The 18331-nt window shown below is 36.4% G+C and overlaps 1 protein-coding gene across 3 annotated transcripts in view; it reads right to left on the minus strand.

The window, feature by feature from the left end:
* Lifr (LIF receptor subunit alpha) overlaps window positions 1-18331 on the minus strand; it is a 62289-nt gene that overhangs the window by 7670 nt on the left and 36288 nt on the right. For 2 of the 3 annotated variants that reach the window (XM_003470276.5, XM_063258095.1), the window contains exons 7-18: window positions 17113-17367; window positions 16459-16588; window positions 15903-16072; window positions 14349-14494; window positions 13037-13199; window positions 12640-12710; window positions 11014-11227; window positions 8795-8974; window positions 5651-5752; window positions 4928-5095; window positions 2677-2838; window positions 1630-1723 (exon numbers count right to left, since the gene is read on the minus strand). In XM_003470276.5, the coding sequence (XP_003470324.2) occupies window positions 1630-1723; window positions 2677-2838; window positions 4928-5095; window positions 5651-5752; window positions 8795-8974; window positions 11014-11227; window positions 12640-12710; window positions 13037-13199; window positions 14349-14494; window positions 15903-16072; window positions 16459-16588; window positions 17113-17367 (1855 nt within the window). Of the gene's footprint in view, window positions 1-16; window positions 420-1629; window positions 1724-2676; window positions 2839-4927; window positions 5096-5650; window positions 5753-8794; window positions 8975-11013; window positions 11228-12639; window positions 12711-13036; window positions 13200-14348; window positions 14495-15902; window positions 16073-16458; window positions 16589-17112; window positions 17368-18331 lie in introns of those variants that run through there. The other variant, XM_063258096.1, reaches the window with a different exon arrangement.

Raw genomic sequence — 18331 nt, forward strand, 5'->3', positions numbered from 1 at the left:
AAAGAATGATTTAGTACATTTAATAACTATATTATCAATTAGGTAAGTTATCAGCTTATATTGACACTTTATGTTAATGTTTCAATGAACATCTGAAATAAACACAGACATTCTTAGTTCATGATCAGTCCCTAGAGCTTCAATATAAGGTTCCAACTGGAGAATTAAAACAGTAGTACTACATCTAGAACTCTGACAGTTTGTAAATCCGGTAAGATTGAAAAGCAAATAATTAAAATGAGGAATGTGTTATTATCCAAAGAAAATTACAGGTATTGTTAGTGCAGCTGTAATTTTTGGTTGCATACTGCATTCAGCAGGATCAACCAGGAAAGGCTGTATCTGCATTTGCTGTTCTCTCTTGTACAGAGCAGCATCTCCACCATGCAAGGAACAGCTGTGGCACCCTGTGACTGCAACTGTTGGTGAAAACAGTAAGTGAGGTGACAGTCATACATCACAAAGGCATTACCCGGCAGGCTAAGAAAACAAAAGGGTATCAATCTTGGGTAAAAACTAAATGCAAACCAAGAATGAGACCCGCGTAATGTCATATCATATTTTTATGTGATATTTAACAAGAACTTTATTACTTGAAGTTCCTACAGGAAAAATAACTTTGTTAATGTGGACCTGATAATGTGAGTCTATAGGAAATCTAAGCTTCTTTCTTATTTGGTCTTTTTTAGTACTAAAATAGTTGCTTTTAAAACGTAAATTTTCATAATGAGACTATTATTATCAAAAATAGGTTACTGTATCTTTCTACAGCTATTACTATTCTGATTTAGGAGCTAGCACTGCCCAAACATATTATCTCCCATGCAATAAACAATGACTTCCTTAAGGTGAGGACCTGTCTGTGCTTGAACCAGCCCTCCCACCAAACACAGGCCGGGGCAGCTCTAGCCAGAGCGGCAACTGCTTCACACAGCCCAGCCCACACCTTGCCTCTCATCTCAGCCTCTCTCCAGTTCTCTGGCCACAAGCCCCTCCAGTCTCAAGGCCCATAGAGCTGTTCTCCCGCCTTTCTTGCGTTTCGTGACTCTCTCAGAGCAGCTTTCTTGCCAGGCTCCCAATGGCATTGGTTCCTCCTTCTTGGTCCCACTCACATCCTGCATCCTCACTGGATGCTTAATGCTTACTGTCACTGTCCTTGTCTCACACTGTACTACAGGTCTCCAAGGATCAAGACACTTTATTCATTACCACATCCCTTTTCATGCGGAAGGGGTCTTCATATATAATGGATAAGCCATTAAATGATCCAAATAACCTGATTTTCTAAATGGGTCATCAGGACAAGTGAGAGCTTAATCATTAATATATAATTTTGAAGAGATTACTGTCATGTTTAACCCTGAAAATACTTTTGTTTTTTGAGCATTGCTGCCATTACTTTAAATTATTAGTAAAAGCAACAGGGAAGAATTTATACTTTATTGTATTAGTTGTAACACTTTTAAATGTTTTTTTTTTTTTTTTTTTTTGCCTAAGATTAAAGTCAACATTAATTCCAACTAAAAATATAATTCCTAACTTGTTTGGTTAAAAAGATAAGCTTACAGTATAACCCATAGAATAATCAAGCTCTTAAAAACAAAATACAGTAAATGCAGGCACTATTACCATTCTCTTTTCCGATAGCAAAGGATGCTTGTTACCACTCCAATAATGACAGCCACTGCCACTGGGATGAGAATGGCAATAATTAATCCCACAGCTGAAAAAAAGAATGTTGCAAATAAAAATCACCATTTTTCAGCATCAAGTATACTATTACTCACAGAGAAAAATAAATATAGCTGTTCCAGGGATACTGACAAACTAGTAAAAATATAATCGTCCAATCATTTTTAATACTTCAAATTCTCTAAAGGAGAGTTTCTCAGTCTTGGCACTACTGTTTGGAGAGGGCTGTCCTGGGCACTGTGGGAAACTTACCAGCACCCCTTGCCTCTACCCACTGAGCTCCAGCAGCATCCACCTCTCAAGTTCCAACAATCAAAAATGTCATCAGACTGTTAAGAGTCCTTGAAGGGCAAAATGCCCCAGCTGAAAACCACAACTTTAGGGAATGATATCCTCATGGTTCTTTATCTGAGTGATATAAGAACTCCAACACACAAGTAAAGGATAAGTCTATAAATAAATTAAAGTTTTTTGATATTGGAAGGTAAGTCAAAGCCATAAGTTTTCTCTACTTCCATCTTATATTTACAAAAATGTTGTGGTTTTGGAAATTTTTCAGCAGTGTTTTTTAGTTTTTCAGTGCTGAGATTCAAATCCAGGGTCTTACTCACACTAGACAAGAATTCTACTACTGAACTACATCCTTTTTAAAGGCTACTTCATTTACTTTTCCCTAGACTTATTAAAAATATCACATGCTACCTGGGGCAAATGTTTTAATTGGCTAATCATTATATAAATTCAACAAGAATTTTAAACCTCTACACTCCGAATATACTACTAATTCATTACTTTACTAGGTACTCATTTGGAAATAGCTTCAAATGTCTGAAGAATAAACATGAACTTATCTCACGACCTTTAAAAATGCCCTTTATCCGACATCCAAATATAATAAAATGTGAAACCTTTTAGAAGTAGAGGTAGGGACTCCTATATAAACCAAAAATTGGCTTGGAACACTGATGGTCATTCCAAACTTACAGTTCTCCTTCGTCACCACAAACATGCTCTTCTCTGGGCCCAGGCCACCATCTGTGTAGGCTCGAAGAACCAGATGGTAACTCGTTTTACCCTGAAGATCAGCAATTCTCAGTGTCTTCTGGGATATGTCAGTAATATTCTTCACCTTGATGTCAGAACGACCTGATTTTCAAATGAAGAATATTTTAATCATCCTAACACCATTTCAAACACATGGTGGTTATGCACGCCTGTCACACCAACCACTTCTTTTACATGAACCTGGCTACTGGACACCCCAGCCAGCAAAGCCATGTTCAGGTTCTACCTCTACCAGACAAGAGCTATGTTTAGACTATGCTGGATTTGAGCTCTCTGAATTGAAACCAAGTACATCACTTGCCTCAAAGAGTTGTGTGAAGCTGTTCAGAGAGGATGTGAAGTTCACAGTCATCTGCTGGACCACTGTCTGACATATAGCAGGCAATCAATAAAATACAATTTCTTGTCTGTTGCTAAGAGCAGGTAAACCACTCCACTCAGGCTAATCCTGCCTATGAGTAAGTGGTAAGGGCTGATGGGGAAACAGTGCAGATCAAAGATGACTTCAAACCACTTATAAAAAGTGCATTATGGGAATTCTCTAATGATGGGCTATGAGATAGCCTTTGAATCACTTCAATAGGAAGTGTGAAGAAGTGCTTAAACTTTACCTCATTCTTAAGACTCTCAACTAAAATAAAACAAGATGATAGTTTAAAAAATTACATAGTATTAATGGCTCCTTACCAGCCCCTCCTCTTATTATTTACAACTATTTAAAAATCAAGCTATCCACCTCTCCGGGTATGTACCTCCTTTTTGTGAAACAAAAACTTAAGGTTGTTTCTACAGCAGGTTCTTTCTTCATGAGTTGTCTGAAAATTCCTTGTAATAGACCTTACTGTGTACTTAAAGGATCCATTTACTTTTTTATGTATATACACAGGTCACTCCATTTCGGCCCATCAGCCAAACACCACCATTCAGCCTGGGTTCATGCTAACCATCTGCTCCAACACTTGCTCCTACAGGATGAACCACATTATATCTCATGACACCCAATGCTACTCACTTAGATTTCACCACCCTCCACTCTTCTGAGTCACTTGCTGCATGTCAATCACAACATATCTAAATTCTCTTTTCTGGTGGCACCTAGCCTCTTGCATTCCCATTATCCATGCGGCTTTATGGAGTTCTTTATATTTTACTCTAACACTTGAGTAACCAATCCATCAAATCTAACCAGAAATCCAGACGCTAGACTTTTAACTAGTTAAAATGAAAGTTTTCTGAGCATTTGAGGGAAATTATGCTAGACTCCGAATGTTTGTACCATTTGATACACAGAGCTTTCTCCACCCACAGGCAACCCTGAAGGTGCAGGAGCTGTAGAAGCTAGGAGCCTGGGGAGGTATACATACAGCAGAGCAGCTCTCAAAGTTTACTATGTGTCCAGTCAGCATCTGGATGTAGCTTTGTTATTCATGGCTTGAGAGGCATTAAATAATTACAATGGTTTCATCCTGAGAAGTCCTCGTTAATGGAAATGAAAGCTCTTAAATTGAAAAAATGATCCGCTGTGTCTTATGCCTATGAACAAGAAACATCTGACTCCCAACAGAAACGTAACTTAGGGAAATGCTAGAAATCTGTGTAAGTATTTCTGAATCAGTACTCTGAGAACTCCCTAAGGGTCTAAGGTGTTTGGACATACACTCTACTGTTGACAACGAATGACTGTACTTTTTAAAATTCAATTGATAGTCACATCCTTATTCAAATAAATTAAGTTTTCCAGCTCATTATAGCTAAAGGAGACATTAACCATTTGATAGCTCTTTCTGGTGTTACAATGCAGGCTCTGAAGTCATTTTTTAAATTCTTGCATTTTTCTAAGTACAAGAACACTCTTTTGAAGTAAATTTTAAAAGATTACGAAAGGATAACAAGAGATAATCTCTATCTTATGGAGCTTAAAATCAAAAACTTCAGAAGAAATGATATAATAATAAATGACTTCTGAAAGACTAGACACATGACATTTATTACATACCAAAAATCTTAAAGTGCTCATATTCATAAAATGACATTTTCATTTCCCTACTTTTCAGACAATTTTGGAAATCAGTATTAAATTACTCAACATCACTTTGTTTACTTTTCTCTTTACTTTTTGTGGTTACTGAGCACTTCTAAGAAACTATAATCAGGTTAGGAATTTGCTTACCTGATTCCAAACCCCTTACTTTAGATGTATCTCTCTCTCCTTTTTCAAAGTAAAATAAATATCCTCTTAAAAAGCCTCTAAGCTCTTCCACAGGAATAGCTTCCCATTTTACTAATATGGAATCTGCAGATGTATCTTCAACAGTAAAATTTGGTGCAACAATTGGAGCTGTAAAGTGAAGATGTCAATTGTTGAAAGAAAGTTTACCGATACAGAGAAATACAGTAATGGTTCATGAGCTTTCTTGCCTAAAAAGCAGCCAAACTTGGAATTAAAACTGTATTCTCTATTCAATTATAAACTTCCAGTGATTATCACAAAGCTTACAAATAATAAATAGACAAAAACATTTTGAGAAACAAAAGTAAACTTCATAAACTTTTACACAAAACACACACCCAGAAAAACAACTTCTTAAAAATCTAAGTGGTCAAAGACTTCATTTTATTTCCCTTCTTTATTACCAGTGCTGAGTAAGTTAACAGTTTTCAAAACTTGAATAAATGCAAATAAAATATTTCTGACATCCACATAAAGTTTTAGTTTTTTCAATGACAACAGTAAACTATGAAATATAAACAGTACCAATTGGATTAAGAATACATAAATAGTTTTAAATCTATAAACTATTTTACCTTGCTTGAACTAAACATCTTAATTCAATCTATTTTTAAAATCAATCTATTTGTCAGTTTATGACAAACTCTAAGAACTTTAACTTACCCAATTCTTCAATATATCCAATTATGGAACGTAATAATTGATATCCTTGATTTCTGCACCCATACAGGAAAAAATTGTATCTGACACCTGGCTGAAATTGATCTATAAAATGAATGTTAATAAAAATTCATAAATATTTATATATGTGTGTGTATAGATATATACACACAAAAGTTACAATATTTATTTTAGAAGTATATAATTTATATTTTCAAAATTCCCAAAGTTAATCTTTAATAGATGTTTTATTACAAAAATACATTTGCATTTTCAAACAGTAAATATTTAGAGTGAAAATCACTAAGCAAAATTTAAACACATCCACTCATACTGCAGCATTATAAGATGATCCTGCCTTGAAAAGAATAAAGGTGATCAAGGCTTACGTTCTGTTCAATAAAATCAAGTGATGATGATTTCTTCCCAATTTTGACCCAGGGTCAGTTTACTAACTTCCAATTTCAGGTCTATATCATACCTTAATAAATCCCTTCTCTACCTGATGTTATTTCTGGATTGGGAAAAAAAAATCACTATTCTACTTGTGATTCAAAAAGCAGAATACTAAGGGTTTTACTCTACCCCGAAGCTTCAATGTTAAAGAAACTACGCCTTTAAGGTCTATTCCATTCTACAACATTATCATTAAATACTCCTGAGCGAATTAACTGTATAAGCCATACAAAGGAAACTTTAACTTCAACTCAAAGAACATCTTTTAAATCCCTCCTCAATATAACGTAATGTACAAAAGAGGAACACAGAAATGCACAGAACAAGGTCCTGTTATGGAGACAGAGAAGTGGGGAAGACCCATGGACAAGGGAAGGCATAACACAGTGCACACTGCACTTAGGGTACACAACAGATGCTGAGCCCAAGATGGTCCAAAACATCGACCATAAGCAGTCTCTGCACAGGGGCCTGACAGGCACCTGGGAACTCATAAGGGGTGACGTAAGAAGACAGTGCTTGGATTACTGAACACAACTGTTTGCAGTCTCACTGTTTGAATGTTCGCTTTGTGTGCTTTGATCCTGTGACCTGAAACACACCGTTTCTAAGATGATAGCGAGTAATCTATTGACTGGTGACAGCTTACTGTTTTTTTTTTTTTTTTTCTTTTTTTTAGTTCTGAATGACTTGTACCCTTACACTATTTTACTATTTTGCTTTGTTCTGCTTTTTTTCTCTTTTTCCTTTTAAATAAAAAAAAAAAAGAAGAAGAAGAAGAAGACAGTGCTAGCAGGAGAGTGGCAGCACAGGGAACTGCATTTCACATGCTGAAGAGTGTGGTTGAAACTGCATCACTTCTCCAATTTTGTGCCCACAGAGACCAGCAGTCCACAGATTGAAAAGTGAGATAGTCAATCTGTAAAATTCTATAGCCCAAAGAAAAACAGAATGGACTTGTCTCCAATTTAATTTTTCTTTCTGCAATATTTTTCCTTAAATGTGTTTTATATGCTGTCACATACTAAGTAGATATCAATGGAAAACTCAAACTCAGCTGAGTGTTTAGTTGTAAAACATTTTTTTGAGGAAATATACACTTGCATATGCTTATAGTGCATACACAACAGTAAATCTGTACCTCACTTATGTTAAAATTATGTTTAATCAATACTGCTTAGAGTTCAGCCACTTAAAGAAAGCCCAAGTGGGTTAAAGCATTAGGAACACATGCTGTGGTCAAGAGAGAAAGGAATACTGCAGGAGTGGGTGGCTGGATGAAAAAGGAAGGAGGGAGAAGGAGAAGTATGTACCACAGTGTGTGAGAAGCCCGGCCTCGCAAAGCTTTGTGCAGCTTTAAATTTGAATTCTGGTGCGATTATATACTAATTGGGCAAGATACCTAACTGCTAACAGCCTTTGTTTCCTCACCACTGGAGGGCTTCTGCCCATCCATTTTGGTACACAGTTCTTTATGGGTCACCACATCTCAGATTGGCTTCTCTCCGTCCCTGCAGGTCTCAGCTTAAACCTCTATTCCTATCTACAATCTGCATACTATCCATATCCACACATACCCTACCCTGGTCCATTCCAACTGTTCTGAAAACCCAAGTGAGAGGATGGACTGGAACTGTGTGAGGCTCAGTGAGGCCCAGGACAGGGGATCACCGTGGACAGGTGTGGAAGAGGATATAAGTGGAGCAAGATTTAAGAGAAAAAAAAAAAGGACAGCTGGAGAAGAACACCCTGACTCTGACCACTACATATGTGACAGTGTTTGGCTGTATTCCAAGCAGAACTAGAAAATTATCAGAACCCGTAAGTGATATTTCAATGAGTAAGATATACCCTCACCATCCAAAACCAGAAACAAAGTGATGCTCTGGGAGAGAAGAGATTAGCAGGAGCTCACTCTCCTTGTTTTACCAGCGTACAAGGAGAACCAGGAAAGGGGATGGATGGCTTAAGGGGTAATCTTACTCCAGGTAGGAGTCTCAAAAACCCCACAGGGACACAGCTCACCAGCTTCACTAGGAAAGATGACACCGAAAAGAGGGCTCCAATTGCAAAGGATGTGGCAGATATCAACTACTCCTGTGGCTAAATGTATCAAGAGCCACTCATATGAGTCGCTGTGTGTGCCCTACATCCCTGCCTCTAGAGAAAGTTACACTCTCTGGCTCCCTAGCTTTGGTAATTTAGGCCTGGCACAAACAAAAGCACAGGTTGTTTTGTGGATTCCTTTTTCCATGACTGTAACCAATTTATTTAATCTCTGACATAAATTTTACTGCTATGTCATGGTCCCATTTTATACATGTACCACTTTTACCCATTCCCTTACTGCTATACAGTTTGTTTTCAACTTTTTACATGTGGTGCTGCAGAGAACATTCTTACAGGAAAATTCATGTTCTCTGATGATTTCTTAAGAATAAATTCCCAGACAAGTACTGTAATCATGAAATCACAGTTTCTGACATGTACATCATACCACAGATCATCCTCTAGAAAAGGTAAACAATTCATATACACCAGCCAATAACATGTATGTTACTTTTAAATAATACTTTTTACAATGCCTATGGTGAACTTTTTTCTCTTGTTCTTTTCAATTTTTATCTTTTATGAATATTAGTTCATGTTTGCAGTAAATATTTAAGAACTGAGAAATACTAGCATTCTTACCAGATTCTATTATGGCCTCAGTGCTGTTTGAAGGAACTTTTTTCCAATCCATAAGACATGGCTCAGACCGAGATGAATTACACCATTTAATAACATAGTCGCAAGTCATGTTGGGGTCAGGATGCCAGGTAAGGAGAATCCTCTTTCCCATTCCAACAACTTGCTCTACTCTGAGATCATCTTCAACAAGAAAGAAGCATATTTTATTGGCACTAAAAATACTACCATGCACAGGAGTTGTAACAATTACTTTACTGTACACAAATTATAAAACAGTGCTCAAACTAGGTAAATGTTTAGCAAAGCAGCGTATTGCTGCTACTTTCGGCATAACAACTGAATAGCACTTACCTGTATCCAGCATTTAACTCAGCAACTGAGGAATTAAAAGGCAACTAGGATCAGGTAGCAACAGCTGGAGGCTGGGACAAAAGATGAAGGTTCAGGAAGAATGGCGTGAAGGGCATAAGGAAGGAAGTAAAGCCACTAGAGGATGTGGTGTGGCTACACTGTTGAGAGAGGAGGTGGGAGCCTGGCAGAGACTCTGAATGCAAGCTCCATGAGAGCTGGTGGTGGACAACATGCAGAAAGGACACACAGGAAAGCACGGAAGATCAAGCGAGCAGGTGCACTTTCCTGCTTTCCAAGAAGCCTGCTGCCCTGGGGCAGGCCTGAAGGGTTCTGATCCACTCAGAGCAGGGCGGGAGGGGAGGATCCACTAATGCACTGAGGTGTGAGGTGGGGTGTGGGCAGAGGGGCACAGCATGGCGCCTGAAGCAAGGGAGAGGGGAAAAGGATTCTGTTCTGGGGTTGTCTTCTCTGATCTGCCAGATCTGTACCTCAATGAGAAATAGAACCCAAGGCCAGGGGAGAAGAATTGGGTTAGGGGACAGAACAGTGCAGTCAAAGTAATTTCTGGATCTGATTTTAGTTCAGAGTTCAGTTAAAAAAAACCACAGAAATATTTTCTGTGCAAATGTACACTCACAAAGCAGCTACCATTGAACACAAGACAACAATCTGGGTTAGAATACAGAAAACAGCTTTTTGGCCTCCATATTATCACAAATCCACAGCAGAAATCTGAGCTGGGGCTGCAGTTCATTGTCTAAACTCTTGGGAACTCTTCCAGGAGCCATGAGGTGCTGGGGTTGTAGTTCACTGTTTGAAGGCTGATGACCAGGTCAAGGTTAACCTCTGCAAGCTACCATCCCTCAAGGTAAGACATGTAGTCCTTGAGTTAAGACAATACAGCTGTTGCTTATCACTGTGAGAGCAATGAAGTAAATGATCTAAGCCAGAAGTCAGCTTCTTAAGTTCACACATCTGCTGTGGCAGGCCAGACCCACATGGCGGCTCTTTAGTCTGCTTGTAATGATCCTGCCTAGCTCTATCTGTACCACTACTGCTCTGGGCCTCTCCGGGCTACCTTGATAGCTCAGCCAGGACAATATCTGTCTCTCTGAAACATACTAGGTTTTCCCCATTTCTTCCTCCTACTTTTCCTACTTTGGCCTCAAAGAGAACAGAGAATTAGTTAAATAACAAGCAGTATGAAACTGCTGCAAGCTGACCTCAGAGATCCTTACAGGACCCATGTGCCTTCCTCTAGGAGTATTAGAGAAAGGTGTTCCAAGACAGGGACAGGGATAGAAAATGACCTGAAAGAAGGGAAGTGGTCATTTCTTTAAAACCCATGACTCAAAAAACTGTCTAGATGGAGCTAAAAAGAAACACTGCATCCAGTAATCTGACAACTGTAAAACTTAAAGGAAGATAACTCAAATTTTAAAACTCCATCAGTTTGGTTTTTATTCCCAAGATAGAATTCAGAGTTTAGAAACATTTTATCACTAAAGAATTTCTTATCAACAAAGCCACCAAGTAATTTTTCCTGCCTGACAGTTTGTAAAACAGCCTTGCTTGACAGCATAAGCTCTTAGCCTTAGAGATATCGGAAAACAATATTTTAATAAACAGTTCAGCTATTTCTTCTTATAAGTACCCCCCCAAACCATAACTCTCTAAGAAATGTGATTAAAGTAATTGGATACAGTAAACTTTTTTAATCTGTGAGTATATATGCTTCAAATGAACAGTAACAACTATGTCTCAGTGAGTATTAGACATGCATAGGTCAGCAGCAAGTATCAGTAGTGACGAGACTGTTTTCATACTTTATTTTTGTCCTTAAGCACCAAGTTTTCCTAAGCACTCACCGTTTGGGATTTCCATGCTGGCTATTTTAGACGGTGGTGATGAGCCAACCGAGTTCTTTGCTACCACACTGATGATGTAGTCATTTTTATCCAGCCGTATTTCCGCTTTGTGTTGAGGATCAGGGATCTCAGAAAGGGACTGTGTTTCCTCATCTGATGAACATGACACATTATAGGAAAGGATTTTTCCATTAGCTTCATTAATAGGTAAAGGCTATGACAAACAGAAAATAAATTTTGTTATTAAAAACTTGTAAAAAATAAGTGACTAGGCAAGGTCATCAAGTTTAAACTGAATGTTAGGTTCACAATGACTAACAACAGAGAAAGGTGAAATGCCCACAAGACAAAACACAGATTCAAACTCTACTGCAATCTAGGGAAATTGGGAAAGTCATACTTTGGAAACTTATGCTTGCTGAAAGTATTAAAAGTACATAGAAATTTTAAAAACTAAGAAAATACAAAACAAGACTTATCTTCACAGATATCCAAGTATCTTATCCTTTTAAAGTTGGAAAGAGATTTAAATTAATGTGAAGCAAAAATTTTAAAAGTCTGACATGCTTTTATTTATGTTTTTGGTACCGGGAGCACACGCTTGTGAGGCAGGTGCTTACGTCACTGAGCATTTCCTGGCCTTGACATGCTTTTAAAAAACTAGCCTTTTCATTTTTAAAATAATGTCATTAAAGACAACTGAAAAAAACATATGAAAATTGAAAGACAGCAAGTAAAACTATCCCATATTTCTACCTTTTAAACATGCTTGTATTTTGATCTCTCTTTTCAGCTGTTTTGCTAAATGCAGGATTTTTTTTCTTAATGGCCCCACCATGACATTCAAGCACGCTCTTAAATGATGTAACTTACCTTCATCAGAACCTTGCCTTAAGGATGGAAAGAGTTCATTCATTGTTCATATCAAAACATAACTGTACATTTTTTCCCTTTTATCTGAACAAACACTTGTCCACACTAATACAATTACATTTCAGTGACTTTACATTGCATGTAGCATTTTTACCACTGTACTTTAATGTTCCTTAAATACATGAAATTTAAATTGTTCTTAAGTTTTCACAATAATAAAACAGTAGTATTTTGGTGAATACTTTTGGGCTATTTTTTTCCTTTTTTATACTTAGGATAAAGTATTTAATCTGAATCCCCAAAACGGGACAGATTGTATGCAAAAACGTGAACATTCAAAGTTCATTATTTATATAGCTAAAATGCTTTTCAAAACTACTTCCCCAACACATATGGTACCATGTGAGATTTGCTCATCTACTCATAGAAGAAAAATGTAACGAACACTTGGGATTCTAACTTGTAGTTTCTGGCTGAATTTCTGACAAAAAGCAAGGGGGAAGAGATTTCTGAAATTGTCACGTCCTCAATGGGGCTCATAAAATCAAATTAAAGAGTGCTAAGAACTGAGACTGTGGTAAATGGGAAGGGATGCGGAATTTGGAGATTTAGGAGGTAGATCTCAGCAGTACTGTAGACTCAGCCAATCCAGGAAATGCTGACTTCCTGATAACTGCACTACCAGATAAATGTACGTTAAACACTGGGGATAATACAGTAATTTAAATGTTTAAGGAAAAATTAGATATTTACCTTCCAGTAGATTATCAAGTTTTTTCCATCAGAACTCCACTCTCTCCATGTATCTGGTCCTTTTGAAGGAACTAGGAAGGAGATTTCAAACTTAGCAAATGGAGACACTTACGGTTTGTCGTCCTGTCAGACACTCAGATGGTACTGCTAAAAACCTTTATTCTTTGGTATTTCAAATGCTCAATAAAATGTGAAGCAGCTCAGTGGCTTAAAAATGAATTTAGAAAATAAAGCAATAGAAAGCTAAGCTCTTGATTTCTACAAAACACAAGGTCCCACAAAGTGGGCTAAAATCACACTCAAGGCCAGCTGTGATTGCTCTTAGGTGCCTCTCTGTCTTCCATCTTCCCATTTTCCCATGAACGATAATTAGTCATAAATCATTTAGTTAACTTACTGGCTTCTGTGGTTAAATGTTGTTTTTCACTGCTCCATTTGCTCCATTTCCAGTAGGTTTCAGAAGAACAACGAATCCGGAAAGTATATATAGTATATGGATTTAATCTGTCCACAGCAACACGGTAACTTGAATTTTCTAGTCCTTTGATTGTCACATTCCGCTATTTGAAAACAAGTATGTATACGTATATATGCCATGGGTATGAACATATGAATACACCTCCACACACATTTTTTGTAAGACATCTTCCCATGTAAACAGTATAAATCAACTGAGTGTCCATAAGAGCTTCTATTTAAGCACCAAAAAGAACTTATCCACTATAATGGATATTTTATATTTTGATTTTTGAATAATATTTTATGTTTTACTTCTAATATACAGGCAGTATCAAGTTGATAAAACTCTGTTCTATAATATCAATAAAATGAGATATCTTTTTAATCCAAATATTTAATCTAAGTAACATTAAATTATGCAGAGAATGATATAGTTTTGATAACTAGTCAAGAGCTAATGATTATATAATAAACCTGAACATAATTTGGTAATCTTAGATGACCACAAGGGCTTGCACATTAAATGTATTATATTCAGTATCTGGAAGCTTCCTGCAGGCAGGTGGCATCAGCTTTTACATGTCTTTGTTACTGTGTCACTTAGGACATCTAGTATGGTGCTAAACATAGTAAATAGTCCACAGACATTTAAATCAAACAAATAAAAAGCAATTTTAAACACATCTTAGAATCTGCATGTACCAGGAAAATCTCTGAATTCCCAAATGCTTGTTACAAAGATTTTTTTCAGGTTATAGTTTGCAGTTTTGACTCATTTTCTAGAAAGCAGAAAATTTCCAAATGAGTATTGAAGTACAATACAGTATCATTTATTTTGGATGTACCACAAATTACAAACAGTATAGTGTAAGCCTAAATATTTAAAATGTACTGAAAAGTCAAGCTTTGACTAAATTACCAATTATAACTTGCCCTCATCGTTGCACTCTATAATTTTAAAAATCACTACTACTCTCTAGTGCCAATTATTCCATTAACTGCTGTGAACGGTTACAGACAGCAAGGAGTTCATTTTCAAACTAAGCACCAGCTACATGGCAGGTATTATATGCTAGACCTGGACACATTCTTAGGAGTAAAAGTTTAACTTACCTTCTGTAACACCCAGTGTTATAATTATTGTTAAGTAGTAAGTATGGTGCCACTGTTACATTGGTATTAATGTCTTGCTTATTTAGTAGGTTTCTAGAATAGACAGCTTATGCATATCATAGAAGAACTTTACTTACCAACTCTTGTGCTGAATTAGCTTTATTAATTTTAATTTGACATAAAAGATTAATCTTTGCAAAGTTGCCTGATAAACGCCAAGAAAGTGTAACAGCTTTTGAATTAATATCCTTCACTCTGAATGAAGTAGGAGAATGTGGAGAAACTGTAAATAGAATTTTACATAATTCTTTAAACTTTTATTTCCAAGTGAAAACTGTAACTATGATACCTCCTAACTCCTAATATGATAAATGAGAATGAAAGAAAACAAAATCCAAGGGGAATAGTTAGTGTTGAAAGAAATATTCTACCACGTATCTATGGCATCTACAAACTTCACTTTTGCTGTTAATGATACGTTTTTAAAAAACCAGTCATACTCAAGGTCCTTCTTTTGTTGTTGAGAACACTGAAAAGGTAGTAAGATCACAGTCTATACCTTTATGGAACTTCTAATAACTTCTAACATACTGGGAATAACAAACAAAAAAGAAGGAAAACTGAAATTCTATGCTAGATTCTAAGTGCATGGTAGAGATGTTAGCTGCCCCAGGAACTTAAGTAAATGTAGAGTGATGGGGAAAGTTTTACAGTGAACATAGAATTTAAGTTGAGCATCAAAGAAAGAAGCATACTAAAACTGGCAAAAGGAACTCAGAAAAATATTTCAGGTTGGGGTCTTGACAATAAGGACACAGTGCAGCACAATGCACATGATACTGGTGACTGTACACAGGTCAGTCTGAGTGATAGAAGAGAACCCCTGGGAAACGACGGTGAAATGGCAGGGAGCAGACAAATGGAAACACTATCCCTGAACTATAAAATGCAGTTTTTTGACGCTGGAAGAAAACAGGAAAAAAATGTGAAAGGAAAGAGTAACAGATGAAAGCCACTTATGTTTCCAAGTAGGGAAACAGGTTCTTTCACTACTCACTTGTAGACTGTAAGATAATGCATTTGGTTTAAGCCATTTCTCCCCTGAATGTGAGTCTTCAAGATACCTCTGTGCCACTGTTCAGTGTCACACTAAGCCTGGCCTGGCATCATTGCATGTGTTCTAACCATGGGAATGAATGCCAAAATGACTAACTGCATTTTACTTCCATTCTCAGCTATTCATAAATGGGGTTGGTAAAAAAAAAAATTTAGAAATCATCAGTGTAAAAGCAATGAACTACTGATAACATCCAACAACTGGGCTGCCCTTCAAAGACATTATCTTTAGTAAAACATGCCAGCCTCAAAAGGTTATAGCCTTTATAATTTCATTTATGTAACACTCTGAAAATGACAAAACAGATGAACAGTTAGTTGTCTAGCACTGCTAGACAAAGTCACTTACAGGTTTTATGTAAATGACTAATTCAAAATTGTATTTACATAAAATAGCAATAAAACTTGAAGCTACTCATTTTAAAACTTTAGAACAAAATTTAGAAATTTAATATTAAGTACTTCCAGAGAAAATAATCAGTACAGAGATCCCCAAAGGCAGTTCTCATCAATTCCACGGCACTCTGCACTTCTCATATGTTCTTACGACCCTGGCTGATGCAGGAGCAGCTTACCTCTTTCAGTGACATTGACTAGTATTGTTGATTCTGATCGCCCAAGAGGATTGTGAGCATTCAGACTAAAATTATATATTTCTTGATTGGGAATCATTTCAAAGAAAACCCGATAGCTTTCATTTGTAGGTATTTCAGCATTTTTAAATGTAACGTATTTTCCTGAAAAACTGAATTAAATGAAAAATAATTTCAAAATGACACAGTACAAATGTTTCAGAGAAACAGGTAAATTTCTAATGATCTTTATAAAAGTTTACATTTTTAATTACAAACATATAATGCAATAAAAAAAGAAAATCTATATAATATAGAAAATAATCAGTCATAAGCCCATCACCCAGAAACAGACTCTGTCTACATCTGAGGTTCTTCCTTCTAGATTTTAATAGAAAAGATAAAAAATTATGGTCAAGGTGATGTTTTTATAGTATGTACAATTTTGTTTCAGATCTTAAGACCTAATACAGATGAATAAGAACATACATTCCTTATGTTACTAAATGAGTGTTTCCAAAGTACTTGCCATCTGACATCCTTTCCTGGTTATCATTACCTTTCAAATAAAGTGTAGTTTGTACTTCGTGGGCCCACCAACGCTGTTGGTCTTCCTGGGTCCCAGCTACATATAATTTTTTCTAAATCAGGTGTTTCACAATTTAGTTTTTGAGGAACATCAGGTGGATCTGAAGAAATAAATGTAGTTACACATGATTAAAAATGTTTTTACTGCTAATATAGTATTTTATAAAATGTTAATAACATTTTGCACAATTGCCTTAAAAAAGAAACCATTTACTAATTATATTTTACTTCTGAATAATACAGAAATTATTTTCTATAGCATGTTTTGTCAAAGTTCTTACTATATTAGAAATGGTGGATTAAAATATATTAAAAAGTGACTTCACATGGAAATGTCCAATATCACCTTGAGAAATCAAATATCACTTTTTCATTAAGTCCTATTTCAGAATTTACCAAATCTCTAAAAGAAAGAATTTAAACACTAGTGGTTAGCTGTTATAGATCTTAATTTAAAAACTACAAGTTATACAGACACAACCAAGGACTCATTTTAACACATGTAAGAATTCCACATTCTTTGTATATCATTTATACTAATGAACAAGGAGATAAAGAGTAATTCTACAGAAAAAAGAGATCAAATCAATTAATAGCAACTCTCTTGTTAGAATTATGTACTTACATCCTGCAAAAATAACTGTTCCATCCATGGAATTTTCTGTTGAAAAAATCACATTTGTTCCACTATTGTCAGAAACAGAAATATTATGGATCTTGATGGCAACATTTTCTCCATCAAGATGGATAAGGGGACAATTTTTACTGCCGATCTGTGCCAATAACACTTTTTCTTGACTTACACAACAAAATGTTATATCTGAGCCTACAAGTACCACATTGTCTTGAGGAAAAACTTTGGTCTGAGAATCAGGAGTCCCTAGAAAGAACAAAAGAAATTATAAATATTTTAGAAGTGTTTTAGATAGCCATAAACGCCCTTTCCCCCCCCCCAAGATGCACTGGATTTATAGTTCAATAATTTGATGTTGAGACAATGGTGGCCCAAATATGAAGTATATCCCTCATATCCCAAAGAAGCAAGGCACATATAGAAATAAAACTGTACAATTTATTTACTGAAAAGATGCTTAATAGTCTAAAGGTTCAAATTCAGTGGACTTAAATACAGATGAGACAGATTTATATCAAAAGAGGCCGTGATGGGAGGGCTGCAAGTTTTGAGTCTGACCTGGGCAACTCACTGAAACCTTGTCTCAAAAGCAAAAACAAAACTCCCTCAACCCTGAGAGCTGATACACACCTCCCCCCTCCTGCCACCCACTAAATTTTTAATGACCTCTGTTGTACTTTGCTCTCCCCATCCACTCTTCACTGTGGTCCAGCTTCTACTATTCTATGCTCAATCGGTGGGCCCTTCTCAGTCACATTCTTCTGCTCCTATGTACCTAGCCTGCTGTTTAGCCTTCCTCCTCAGAATTCACTCCTTTTTTGGGTTCTGTAACACTAGACTTTCCTGAGCTATTAGTCCTCTGACTAGTTCCTTCCCTCTACCCTACCCCAGACACACACACTCCTAAGGAATGTGTCCTTGGTTCACATTCCCCTTCTAAAGTCACGTTAACCTTCAGGATTTTGAAAGAAATATATATATAGATATGTATATATATATATATATATATATCAATGAACCCAACGAGACCCGTCCAGCAATGCCTACTCACACATGGATGCCAAACTTCCATTACCAACCTCCCATGTGGCTCTATTACCTAAACTCTTCAGTACCTAAAGTCCAATGATTAAAAACAAACATATTCCTCCCCGTGCGACCTGTTCATACCTTTTTTGTCTCAGACACTAGTGTCACTATCCACTCAGTT

Source organism: Cavia porcellus, unplaced genomic scaffold (genome assembly GCF_034190915.1).
Source record: "Cavia porcellus strain 051 isolate PalLab524CR breed Dunkin Hartley unplaced genomic scaffold, mCavPor4.1 scaffold_11, whole genome shotgun sequence".
Taxonomy (NCBI): domain Eukaryota; kingdom Metazoa; phylum Chordata; class Mammalia; order Rodentia; family Caviidae; genus Cavia; species Cavia porcellus.